This window comes from Camarhynchus parvulus, chromosome 2, assembly GCF_901933205.1.
Source record: "Camarhynchus parvulus chromosome 2, STF_HiC, whole genome shotgun sequence".
NCBI classification, from domain to species: domain Eukaryota; kingdom Metazoa; phylum Chordata; class Aves; order Passeriformes; family Thraupidae; genus Camarhynchus; species Camarhynchus parvulus.
The window spans coordinates 9,581,130-9,595,683 of NC_044572.1; the positions used below are offsets into that span (position 1 = coordinate 9,581,130).

The window sequence follows — 14,554 nt, forward strand, 5'->3', positions numbered from 1 at the left end:
TTTTAGGGAAAATGAAGCAAACTGCCTTGGGTTTCAATCTACCCATCTGCAGAATGGATATTATTACCTGTTAATAATATGTGAAGTGTTATATAAATCAAATGCATTGGCACACACTCAATGACTTGCTAGAAAGAAAGGAGTATATCCTGCCTACCCTACAATGTTATGAACTTTGATTTTATTAAAAAAGGAATATGATGGCATCCTCAGTCACACAGAGATATGAGTAGCAGAGAAATATGAAGTTAAAAAAGGTTAGACTTCAGAAGTTGACATATCTGTAAAAACCTTCTCTTGAGCAGGGACCTAGGAGCTCATGGAAATATATCAATAATAGTGGATTCATTCTGCTTTTGATTACAAAGATGCAAATCCTCTATTTTAATGAGATTAAATGTTGTAATGGAAAGCCAAGCACCACACATATTATTTATAAGAGTCTCCTTAGATTTTTATGGTCTCTCTCTTTGCAACATAGAATTCATAAAATGCTGCAGGCCGAAATCCTTCCTGTTACTTTAATGATTTTTATATTTTTCTAGGAGGAAAGTTACAGTGGAGAAGGCAAAATTATCCTGGTTATATGCACATTCATTTAAGAAAAGAACACAAAATGTATTGTACCTCAGGGGGAAAAGACACAAGACTAATGTAATGCTAAGGTTGTGGAATAACTCATTTTTAAGTAAGGAAATGCATAGTTTAAATTTTCACCTTTTTTTTCCTTATCATCATTCCTCTAAAAAGTGATGAATCTTTATATTATAAATTAGTTGTCAAATAAGACAATATGTACCAGAAAACACAATGTAATTTCTTATAAGTGCCTGCATGCAATGATTTACAGCAATACATTTTTCACATAATTTGTTTCCCAGACTCATTAAATCTGTGGGAGAAGTCAGGTTTGAATAAAAGGGGTTCCATTATTTCTGAGCTATGCTTTTATAACACTTTAAACAAGATTATGTCAAATAACCACAGTTAGGTGTTTGCTATTTAAGATCAGAGAGCAGATGAAAAATACTGCTCAACTTTCTTGAAAGATCTACCTTTTTATTGAGACTAAGCATGGTATAGTTCAAATTGAAATATGAATCTTGCTTAATAACTAGACAATAAATGGAGTTGAAAGTTTAAAAAATCTATTTCTAGTTAATTTACAGCATCTTAAGGAGAGCAGGATGAGTTATAGAACATTCCTCTCAGTAAATATAAATGACATAGACAACAGTATCCAGAATCTGCCAATCTGGAAAAAAAAGCTTTGCAAAAATGTTAATCCACAGATGTTCAACATACAACACAAGAAAAGATTAATCATACCAAATCATGGAGAATCTGTACAATGGAGGGAACTTTTCAAATGCAAACCTAACAAGACCCTGTGCTACCTGACCTACCACCACTCAGTGGTTAAATAATCCTCCCTCACACTGTCCTGCCCCTCAATAATTTCCTGAGTTGTTCACATTTAGAGCATACACACACCACATGTCATAACCCATCAGCACAATGGAGTGAAAATGCCAAGTATTGTTCCAGTGTTCAGGTTCTGGATGACTGAATATGATTAACTGGTTGATTGAATTTTTCAGGTGTTATAAAAGTACCGTGACAAACAATGAACAAAACCTACAGTGCATGATTAGGACACTACAGCCAATGCACATGTTTATAATAGGTGAGGCTGGGAGATCCACTCACCCCTCTGCCTGCCCAACACTTCCAATTTGGAACTGTTTTAAGCTGCTCCAAACTTTCACCACTTGGTTTGATTTTCAGATATCTTCCTCAGTTCAGGTTCTTTTCACTGGGATGGTTGGCTGGCTTTTCAAATTGTATTTATTCCAGCCCAACCATTCCAGCTCTTCCTAAGAGCAGGGATAAAGGTAGGCAGGGTTTGGTTGTGTAAGGCCTGTTCTTTGAAATGAAAGTGCAAAATGTCTCTAACCCCAGTACTTGGAAACAAGAGATTTGAAGTATGAAAAGAATGTGCTTGTAACTATTATCATGATAAGCCTTCCAAATTCAAGCTTTTGTTAAAATCCCCGTTTATACAAAACTGTTAAAAAAATATGGACATGCTACTGTATAACAGGAAAAATCTCTCTTCAAACACAGAAGTGCAGCCTTTCTTTTTAAAGTGGTTTTTTTTCAGTAGGATCCTTGAAATCCAAAGATGAATGGTGGCCAAGTAGTAGAGAAGATCCTAATTTCTATTTTATCAGACTTCAGGAGATGTGTTGCAAATGCAGTATGGAATAACAAATATTTAAAGGTCCTGCTGTTACTCTAAATTCTGGAATCATTCACTTCAGACTTAGAATTGGTCTCAGTTCATTTGAGGAAAAATAATTTCAGGAATTTATTTATTTATTTATGTTAAAGGCCAAACACCCCTGTCTGAATGGAGAGCTGATTCCTGGAACTGCTGAATGCTCAGGTAATGGAATGCTCAGCAGATTGGAGCCAATGGGATTCTGTCTCAGTCAGGGTAAGTTTCTTTCAGAAGAGGCTGAGCAAGCCATGCAGTGAGACATCCCACTGGACACCTTGTAGTGGTAGAAGCTTTTACACTAATCTTTTCATGCATAACTCCAGCCCTGGATGGTCCTAATAAAACCCCATATCTCATATGAGTTAAATATATCAATTCACGTTTGCCAAGCATTTTGATAGTGTAGTAAAGAGCACTATAGGAAAAGAAATCCAAGCCAAAACAGAAGGAAATGGGGTTTCTGACCTCAAAGCAGAATTTGAATAAAGTGCAATAAATAAAACCTGAAGTCACACATTGAACAATGAAAATAAAATGAAACATTGAAGAGCTACTCATTAACTAAGGATTTCTTTTCTGCTCATGAAATAAAACAGTTGGCTGTAGAAAAATATATAGATGTGATTCAATATTTCAGAAGTCTATCATAATTAGTGTTATTCAAAAGATTGGCCACTTGAACAAAACAAAACAAGAAAATGGCTTGAGTTCAGCCCAAAGTCAATTTTTTGTTTATTCTCATCGCCTACATAAGTCAAGCTTAGTTAAATTTTGAAACTAGTTATTACTTCAAATTTATAGTATTTTCTTTTCAAAATGTGAAATCACATTGCTGTGTCTGGTACAAAATTTGAAAGATATTTATCAGCTGAAGTCTTCATATGGCTTCCTTGTATAACTTCAGTTAACCTGAATTTTTCATTTTTCATATAATGAACTATTTAAGTAAACACTGAATTCACCTGTAGTCCCAGTGGGGGTGGGGATCACTGTGAAGGGAAAGCTGAACAACCAGCCTGAATCCTGGGTGTTGGAGAGTCAGACTGAAAGATGAGGGATTTGGCCTTTTAACTTAGTTTTGGATGCACAATATAAATGCATCAATTCATGATAGGGGAAGAGTGGTTAAATGAAATGGCTTTGCAATCCAGGATGTTATATTAGATAACCAAAATCAGCCTTTTCAACTTAAAAAAATCTATTTATATTAGCATTTCAAATTTAGCCTAAGTGTCCTGCTCAGTCTTAACATTATACATATAGATTATATGGTTATATAGTGAATTGTTACACTTCAAAACAACAGCAGCAGATTGAGATTAATGTAGTTTATGGAATGAATAAAGAATGATCTGCTAGAGGTTTTCTGCTGAAAAAATATATATGAAAATGGAAATGCTGGTCAAGTTAGCACATCTCCTGAAAGTTCATTTCTTTGAGTACTGAGTTTTGGTATATTAGAAGGCAAAAATGAGGAAACTGCCATTAAGATAAATGGGTGGAGGAAGCTAAAGCAGAACAAAATGGGGAAAAAAGAGACACCTAGAGCAAAAGATCTTCAATGGCAATTGGGAAAATCATATCAGTCAAGACAGAATGTAATATTCAGCTGAAAATCTCACTCTTAACTGGAGGCTGAAAATGGTAGGATATAAGGCATGAAATACTATGAAATCAGAATAATCTGTTTTCTTTCCATACAAAGGTATTATCCTAAGGTCAGAGCTGATGTTGGCAGTAAATACCCCAAATGTGAGAACATTAAATACAAATTCAAAATTATTTGTATTCTCATCAGAAACCAGTTAAGTCATTTATGCTCTAATCAATGACTGACTATTAATTCTGTGTCCTTTCTACTGTTTCCAGTTGAGCTTGGAGATTTTGGTACTTTTATTATATTTGGATGTTTCTTGATAAAGTCCCATGTTGTGAATAACTCAATTACATGAAGAAAGCCAATGTTGCAGATTGCAAAGTCATATTTTTTTAAAAGAAAATAGATATTAACCCTCTGAAATATAAGTACCCATCTGACTTCAATCCCTGATACCCGTCCAACAATCAATCACCAGGGGCATTGGACACCCATAATTAGATTATAAAATCATAACTATAGTAATTTTACGTCTGCTTGCATAATTACATCAGCATGCTAATATCCTTTTAATGGTCTCTAATGATGTAATAAGAAATAATGGAATTTATTTGACAGCTACATAACCATTAACAAAACATATTAAGCATAACTATTACTTCCATAAAGATTCAGGCTGTATCCAAAAGTGACAACTAACATGTTGGATCTTATTTTCGGTGTTGAAATATTTCTAATTATGAATTCCCTAAATCTATTCCCACTCATCTGCTTCACAGGGCGAGCAAAGTTTATGTCAATGTGAACTTGACAACAAATCAGCTGTAGAGATGGACTGAATGCTGTGGAAGACAAGCCTGGGGATATCCTGTGAACTGAAGTCTATCCTTGAAGTTGGCAGGATTGTGAAAGACAATTTTATCTTCATAGAATAAGCTGATTACTACCAAGCACCAGCTAATCAAGACCTGATACAGGGTGTTGGATTCCTCTCCATGGCAATTGTGCACTTACCTAACTTCAAAGCACAGGGAAAAACTAAAAATGTAGGCAAGAGGGAAAGATATTTGCGGACAAAACTAACTAAAAGCAGTAATTTATTAGTGAAGCAGTTCCTTTAAATTCTCTTTGGGTTTTTTTTTGTTTTGTTCTTTTTCGGGGGTTGGGTTGGTTTTGGTTTTCTTTTTTTTTTTTTCAGAGAAAAGGACTATAAATTGGTAACTGAGAATTTAAAGAACTTTAAAAGAACTCACCACTTACCCTCTCTCCTCAGTTCTTGCACTGTTCCTATTTGACTTTCTCTATACTCTCAAATTAACCCTGTGATTCTCATTAACATGTCATTACTCTGAAATCTTTGCAGTGATTTAAAAAAACATTGGGAATTCTTGGACAGAAAAGAAAGAATTGAGAATTCCAGACCAAGCAAATACTCAGGTCAGAGTTAAAGTAGGCTAGTATGACAAATTCTCACCCCTTTAATAACTCCTCCTTCTCCAGGCTGACTGATAGCTTTTTCTACATAACTTCCCCATTTTTACCAAAAAAAAAAAGAATCTTTAAGAAAAAGGATACTTTTAGCTGCCAGTGAATAAAATAAATCACCCATGATACCTTAGCCCAAGCAAGAAGCATATTTCCTGAGAAATATCTCCTGATATGTCAGTGGTGACTTTAACACGACATCAGGTTTTTCCTGAAACCTCTCTCCTTGAGGCCACAAAGAAGCTAACCAGAATATTCAAATTTTTCCACTGATAGCGGTGCAATGGCAAGAAAACAACAAATCCAAAAAGTGTTAACTCTTTTTTTGGCAAGGCCTTTGTCTAAAGCTTCTACCACTGGTTTACCTACTGGTCAATTCCACCGTCCTTTAGTACTTTATGGGTTTAACCTGAATAAAAGCATCTCATTGTCTTGAACAAAGAAAATTTGTTATGGATGAATTCTTCACAGATTTGAGATTTAGGATAACCCTTCACAGGTTTATTGATTTTTTTTAAAGGCAAAGACTGATAAAAACACTGTAGGGATAGAAAGAATGCTCACTCCCGTCTGGACTTCTGTTATTCATACCACATTTTTAAGTTAACGACCATGCAAATATTTTCAGTACAGTCACGTGACTGCATATTAACAGATGCAAAATATGCAGCTAATTCTGCACATTAAAAGAAAGATCCATCACAGCTGGCTATACCACTGGAAGGATATTTTACATTAGAGAACAAGTCTACAGCCTATCAACTGCAATGTGTTGTGATTTATCAAATGATAAAAAATAACCAAAAAGCTTTAGACTAACAGTTAAAAAGGGAGGTGAAAATGTTCTTGTACTGTAAATAAATGAAGTTAATGAAGCTGGACCCCCTGATTCAGCAGAGAAATTTTCCATGGGATTTCTTCTTTAAATGTGCAGTAGACTTTATCTGCTACCGTCCAAAGTCAATGGTAAAAACTCTCCTTACAAGAAAGATAATAGAATACCATCTTATTTTCAATTTAAAAACTCTATTTATGAAATACAACCAAAAGACATTAATCAAAACAAACAAAATATGGCAGTATTTTCCTTCTCAATAACTAAAGCCAATATGCCTGGTATTTTCCAGGTTTCTGAAGATTTTCTCACCAGTAGTCCATTTCTCCATTCAAATATAGTTATAGAATGGGTACAATTTTATTTTTTTTTTTACAATCAAGAATAAACACTTCCATTAAAGATGAAGCATCATCAGACTATGATTTAAAAAATAGTATTAAACAATTAATCCCATTCTGTAAATGAAGTTCAAACAGTAGCTGATGGCAGCACAGGTGAGGCTGAGAGAGATGTTGTACTTCAGCAAGCCAACTCATGGGCCAAGGCAAGTAGTCCCAAACCACCTGAAACACAGGCAGGAGCTGGATGCTACCCAGACATCAGTTATTTCCTGTGTGCCCAAGATGTGACTTCTTTTCACAAAACCCTCCCACAGCTGACCCTTTTTTTCAATTACCTTGACTCAACCTCCTTCTGTTTTATACAGAGAGGATGAATTTTTGTGAAGTACACATTCCTTCCAAAATGCCTTCAGAAAATCCTCAATCTAAAACTCTTCACTAGACATGGCAGATCATAACCTCCTAGTTCATGACATTAACATGCAGAGCATTCATCAGTATGAATCATAGGAGGAAAACCAGTGCTCAGCATAGCTGAACTCCCTGTGACTTGTTAAATAAGTAGCTGACCAAAAAGCATGACCTAGTGTGCCATGCGCCAGACTCAAAGCCAGGCACCCAAGTTTTTATCCATCTCTGATGTCTTTTTTCCCCCTGGCAATGCGGGATAAAATTACCCTTCAGAAGACTTTCCTTGCCTAGAAACTGTTAAATAAAGTGGGTAATATTTGTACAGTATTTGAAACAGATTAATTTTCTCTATGAAAGAAGAAAAAAATTAATCCTTTATCATTTTCTCAAAATAATTTTTTCCCATGTGTAGGGAATGTTACAATGATCATCAATATTTTTCCCCTCTTGCCTGTTCTCCTTAATTTTGACAGTAAAGAGCAGATATTTCCTGGTTAGACAAACTATTCAAAAATAATGAGACATCCACTAAAATAAAAAAGGAGAAAATCCCATGTACATACTTGACATCATCGAAGACACTCATCTGCAGCTTCAGGAGATCTGCCACTTCCTTTATTAACTCCAAGCCCTTTTCCACACTCAGGGGGCTGTTGAAAGGGAGCAAGAAAACAGAGCATTAAAAAAATGGAACTCATCAATACTTGAGAGGCTAAAGGTCCCAAAAGAGTTATCACCTTGGCCTCTTTGAGTCTGAAAGCCACCACTAACTGTATTCCTGTCACATAGTGATCGTGATATCAAGGGAATTGGGATCAGGTGCTTCTTCAGGCATGATGAATCACCTGAATTTTCCAGCAATAAGACAAACAATAAGGTGCAAATGGAATTGTTAGGAAGTGTAATGGGCCCATGATGCAGCTACCAGTTCATCTCAGTCCTCAATAAAAAATGTAATAAAGTAAAAGGACAGAAAGAAAGAAAAGGATTGACGAGACAAGGAGGGAAACAAACAATGAAAGTCAAATTGCAGGCTCGGTATCAAATGGACAAGTGAAAAGCATATTTTTAAACTCATTAGATTTTAAAATGAATCTTTGCCCAGTGAAAGGATACAAAATTATTATGGATTTGAAAGTAAACAATGGAGCAAGACACACAGTCCAGAGGACACTGATTAGATACATAGGATTTAGCTTGGTGTGTGCATACACTGCTGACAGAGACCTCTTTAAATCTTTTTAACCTTTGTCAATGCCACATTTACATTTTTTTAATTTAGAAAACATGTTGCAATCAAGCCTAACACAATATGACTGCTATCATTTTAAAAAGCACTTATCCAGATGCAAAATTTATATTTGCAAAAATTTCAGGGTATTAGTGCTGATACAACTCTAAAGATGTATTTAGAGCATTCCATCCCCAATATACAGATCCTACCTTGCTTAGTTATTCAGTACTGTGGAACCAAATAAGAAAGTATTAGGAAAGAACAGAGATGCAGAAATGATATAAGTGTCCAGTGAAAACAACAGAGACAACATTCTCTGTCTAAATTGCGATCATAGATTTATTCTCAATATTGTTAAAGCCCCAAAGACCATAAAATTATACCTTACAAGCATATCTAACTTAGGCCACGGTAAAGCAGAAACAACTTTCCTGAGATTAACCCACAGGAAAAAAGGTTCTGTATTTGTTCCTCTGAGGATTTAAAATAAGTAGGAGAAGAAGGTGTCAAAAAAGCATGTAGTATTAGACACAATGTTTTCAACTGGACTAAGATTTTTTTCAAAGCTTTTTTCAAAGGTCACTATTTCTACCTCAGAGTTGAAGCTTTTTTATCTAATTTTACATCATGGTAATTCATTGCCACTATTTTATTTATTGTCTGCAATGAACACTGGGGGTTTAGGTTTTGTTTTTGGTTGGTTTTCTTTTTTGGTTGTGATTTTTTTTCACTGGTTTCTGCATGCACTGCCCTAAGGGCACCTCTATTTAAATAATGGGATAGCTCATGTGGATCTTGGTTAGCATGGAATTGCTCAGCCTCCCTTCATGCTACTAGCCCAAAATGCTCAAGAGACCTCCTGTCACACAACCAGAGGTAGCCCCTCTAGGCACCAGATAAATATAGAGATTTTCTAGATTTCTAAGACAGAAATGTTCTTGTGTGAAAGTAACAAAAGAATCTGATTGATTGTGTAAGGAAAAAAAATGTACTATAGATTATTCATAAAACTGTTATATTTCAAAGACTGACAGTGGATAGAAACGCGATTATTCTCATCACTATGAAAGCAGATTGTCATTGTTACTCTGGGGTTTATGTGTTAATTAAATCTTTTCTCCCAAAGAGGCTGGCTTAAATTTTACAGAAATGATTGGTGTCAGCAAGTGGGCTTTTACTGTAATAGCAAGCCTGATGCAGGCAAAGGCTGCTGTGTCCATTGGTGCTGCTTTTTAACCAAGGGAGCCTCAACCTCCTACTCCCAGCTCACTCCTCCCTACTGCCCTGAAAAAGCATTCCCCAGCTTCAAAAACAAGATATGCTGCAAGAAGCCAATGCAGCAGCAGTAAATGGGGGGTGTAATCAGAGCATTTGAATGCTACAAACCAGCAATAATGCTGGAGGGGAAATGGGTGAGAAAATGGTGCAGGAAGGCCATTGTTTGTCAAGCCTGAACATCCAAGAGCAGTCTTAGTAACTCTCATGCAATGTCAAACTCAAACACAAAGGTTCACAAATTCAGAAGCAGCTTGATAGGCTAAGAAATTATCATTCATAATAGCACAGGAAAGCTGCAGGACTAGTATTCTATGGTACCAATACTATTGCTGATCCCACAGTCACATTTGAGGGTTCCCATTAAGAATGATTACAATCATGATATTTTCCAATGAAATTTTTCCAACTTCCCAACACTGGAAAACACAATCTAGTACTACATACTACAGTTCTATCACAGCTGTGTTGTAGGACAGTAGAATATTCAATACCTTTCTCTAAAAATGCCCAGCCATGATTTCCCATGCTCAATTAAAGCTTTGCTTTTATTCAGTGCTTCATTTTGCTCATTGTTGCATGGTTTGCATGGTGATTGCCTTTAATTTTGTTTACGTGGAGAGAATCACACCATTTCCACCAGCACAGTGGACTGGCTTACCCGGTAGCAGCACTGTTCACCCACATCACCCATCTGACTTCAGACTTTCACAAGGACAATCTTTCAAACATCACCTGCTCACCAACCATGACCCTCCCACTCATCCTCAGTGCAAGCACTCAATACTTGCAGAAAAGATAATATTTGTGATCTTTCACATACTGTGCTTAGTGTTCAGCCTGCTCAATTCAGTTTCTGTTTTAGAGAGTAGGGCTTTTCTTAGGAATAAGTTTTGTCTATTTACTGTGAGGGTTCAACAACTACGGAATTAATTCAACAGGAAGTGTTAGACAAACCAAGAAAGAAAGACAAAAATAAGTGTTGAGATAAAGAACAAATAGTGAGACACTCTAGACTGAAGTAGTAACAGTAGAAAGAAGGCTCTTTAGACAACCCTGACAACAGAAATATTTTATCAAGGCCAAAGACTTGGAGAAAAATTGTGGGTAGGGTTCACACTGCTTTATCTGACCTGTCAAGATGGTCAGTGCACTTCCCAGTGGGGGTTCTGGGAATCCCTTTGGTGCTGGGCCTTGCTGGCACCCCGAGCAGTGCAGTACAGCACAGAGGGAGTCCCTGGGCTGTGGCCCCTCACATCCCAGGGCCAAGGCAGGTGCAACTCAATGCATTTCCTTCCAGGAGTCTGTGATAAGGCAGTTCAGTACACTAGTAACAGTGAATCCTTAAAACGGAAATCACAATTTAGATAGGCCTCAGAGATACAAAGCATGAGCTGGTAAAAAAACAAACGCACAAAAAGGACCTCTCATGGATGCTATTTACATTTTCCAAGCTCTCCTGAGGCTGGCTAACTCTTTCTATGTCCAGGAAAACAAATGGTTTCTGCAGTGCCTCTAACACCCTGCTTGATGGCCACTGGAACAAGCTCCCAGGTCTCGGCACTCTCAGCAGAGTTCAAGAAGTGTTTGGACAATATTCTTGGGTACATGGTGTGACTTTTGGGGTGTCCTGTGCAGGGACAGGAATTGGACTTCTGTGATCCTCATGGGTCCCTTCCCACTCAGGATATCCTATGATTCTATGATTTGATTCTACCACCACTTTTTTTTATTGCCTTGAAGGTTTCTGATCACCTTTAGGCTAGATTTTGGCCTTAGGAAGAGTCAACTGCTAGATGGCAGAGCACCTTTTTGCAGATGATATAGATGTTGCCAGCTGACATCTTGAGACAGTGCTTACTTTGGGTTTCATACCTTTGCTCTCATTCCATTTGCTGTAGATTTCTCTTTTGCACCTTCTTTCAAGGCAACTGTAATAACAGCAGCTAAAAGAAAATGTGATACATCTCACTGTTTAAAATAATTCTTTTGAGGTCCTTTTTAAGTTTCCATCTCCAGCTCTCTTGGAAGATGAAAAGAGAGTCAGAAAGTATATAAAATTCATGTATAATGTACTTCCTTCCATTGCTTTATCTTATAATACCATCTGTACCTGTAAGTGCTACCCTAATTGTTATTTTTTTTTGGTTGATAGATTCAGACCCTACTGCATCAGTAGCAGAACTCTGGCTCATTCAGATGCCAATTTCTATCTCATATTATGGGTAGAATAACTTTGACACACTAATGACAATGAATAAATAAGTGGGGAATGAAATATAAATATTTCCTTTGGGGTTTATAAAGGTACATAGATTGATAGATATAGTTTCAAAGTCTTTCAGAGTGTCACCTGCAAAATATTTCACTACTGCTTTTGTTTGATCTAACTTTTCAGGGCAGGGCTCTTGCACTGTTACACCTCCTGGAGAATATGGCTTATACTTCCGCTAAAAATAGCCAATATTATATGGTAGTACTGCACTATCCCTTCAGATGAAATGACTCCCCAGCTCAGTTCAAGACTCTGATTTCATGATTTAACACCATGACATAGTCATGAAAACTTCTGTATCCAGTTTAATCATGTAAAAAAAAAATCATCCAATTCAGATCTACTAGATTGACCTAAAATAATCCTGAGCCAATCAGCTCCCTATAAGTTCATCAGGAGTTTTGTCTAACACACACACACAAAAAAAAAACCAAATAAAACCCAAAACCTCAAACCAAACAACCAAACCAAAAAAGGCAGGATCTAGCCTATAAAGCGGTTTTATTTAGACATGAATCTGAAATGAAAGCACAGGAATAAATATCTCTTAACTTTAATGTGAGCAGCGGAGCACTTCTGAAAATTAGTGCAATCCATTTAAATGCTCAGGAGTGGATTTGGAAACCCAACTTTATGTAATTGTCAAAGTGTTTCCACAAACTGTACTGGACATTGAATACCAGAAAATTAGATTGTCTGGTGAAAATAAGATTTTGTATCTTCCAGTGTCTAGGTCCCTCCCAGTGAGAAAGCTGAAAACAGAAATATTTTAAGGAACAATCCACTTACAGAGGTAATTTAAATAATAGAACTGAATGATAATCTTCCTCTGCTATTGACTATTAAGATTTAACTTTTCAATTTACAAGAAAAATGCAGTGATGAGAAGTAATTTTTAAAATCTGCTCCCAGGAAGTTAGCACAACTTGGAACAATCCCATCAAGTGAGTTTCTCTTCAGTTTCAGATAAAAATGTATAGTAATACTAGCCTTTTTTAAAAATTATTTTTAGCCTGTCTAAACAATCCCACTATCTTCAGTGGTTTCATACATAAATGAGAGAATACCTGTAGCTAAACAAGTAACAAATGAGGAACAGAATATGTCTTCACCTGGGAGAGGTCTATCAAGTTACCCCAGTCAAGGCATCCTCCTGATCTGCAATTCCACTGTCCATAAAACAAAGGCAATTACACCAACTTTCCTTGTCATCTGCCTGGTATTGTTATATAAAAGACAATGTTATTATTTGACTTGCATCCATTCTGGATCTAACAGCAGAGGCACCAACACTATTGTCTCTATATACCACTCCCTACCAAATACGAAGGAGATGTAGTAGCAAATACTATGCCACCTGAAAATTAACTTAAAAACTTCATTTATTCCCCTGCCAAAAATTTTGTTCCAAACTATGTTAGCACAGGGCCTCTGACTGAATTTAGAGCACATCTTGCTGATTTAGAGCATATTTGGAGCACCCTGATCCCAGTGAAGTTAAGTTCTGCCTCACTGGTGAGTTGGAAGTCTTGTTAAGGGCCTGCTGTGGGCAAATAAGTCTTATGGACTAGACTTGCTTCATGAATGGCCAGTTAGACCACTTTAACAGAAAAAAAGTGCTGAATATTGGATGCTGATCTCATAATCAGTTCAGCTTTATGCTCCAATTCTCTGAACAATGTTACAAATGGATTCCACGTTTTCAAGAAATTCCCAAGATTAAGTATAAATCTGATGAGTGAGAACAAACATTTTGAATAATGGCCTATTTTTGACCTAGACCTAATGATTTATGCATTCAAGGCTCAAAGTTTCCCCTTCTGGTTAAAAAACAAAAAGAAAGCATGTAAATGAAGGCACAGGAGGAGTTCTGTGGGGACACTGGCAGCACGGCCAGCTCTGCATGCTGAGCTAAATGGAGCTCAAACTTTAATATGAGCCAGTGGGCAATGTCAAAGGGAACAAGAGGAAAAACAGAAGTAAACAATGATGAAAAGTATATGTTCTGTATTTCCCAACATGCCTGTCAAAACAATCCCATAAATTGAACCATTTTGGTAGCAAGAAATCTGATGCAGTTATACAGATGGCTTGATTGCTGGTGTTTGCCAAGCCTGCTCTCAGCCCAAGGAGAACAACATGTAGCTCAGTGTTATGCTGAGGTTATGTCAGTCTCACAAGCACTTGCTCTCACTTGCTTTTCCTCCTCCCAACCCAATTGCCATTGGAAACCCACTTGCTGAACTCTGAAATGCTCCCTTAGTGCAGTCATTCAAATTATGTATTGTCTTTACCAGACTGTACCTAGTGCCCTTCCAATACTCTGTTTAGCAATTGTAATGCAGCACTGTGATGGACATCCAGTCAGCCCTGTCAGATTAATTCAATTGAATCATTTTCTGCAAAAATGAAGAATAATATACAGTACAGAAATGGGCCTGACATTGGGAATTGCACTCTTTAAACCTAAATGTCAGTCTAATCCCCAGTAAAATCTCAAGTAAGGTAGGGTTCAATACACCTAAAATTTGCTTAGATCAGAACACAGGCAATGATGGCCAGTTTGCCCATTTTCAAGAGTGATGAGCACTACAATAAAATTGCAAGGCATTTCTCTGCAGACTCAAAGTTGCCTGAATGCTTAACTACAGTATCCTCCCAGCAGTAAGTGTATTTTCTGGGCAGGTAAATGCCACTCACACCCAGCCTCTTCTGCTGTCCAAACTCAAGAACAGTGGCATGGAGACTCTGTTTATCTCCTGTGGAGAATCTTCAAAAGTTTGGCTGCACTTGTGTTGTTGGCAACATGCCCCC

The 14,554-nt window shown here is 36.9% G+C and overlaps 1 protein-coding gene across 2 annotated transcripts in view; it reads right to left on the bottom strand.

Annotated features, from left to right (window-relative positions):
- Positions 1 to 14,554, bottom strand: part of PTPRN2 (protein tyrosine phosphatase receptor type N2) — a 636,599-nt gene that overhangs the window by 357,254 nt on the left and 264,791 nt on the right. For both annotated transcript variants that reach the window (XM_030971071.1, XM_030971072.1), the window contains one exon: positions 7,520 to 7,606. In XM_030971071.1, coding sequence (XP_030826931.1) covers positions 7,520 to 7,606 — 87 coding nt within the window. The remainder of the gene's footprint in view (positions 1 to 7,519; positions 7,607 to 14,554) is intronic.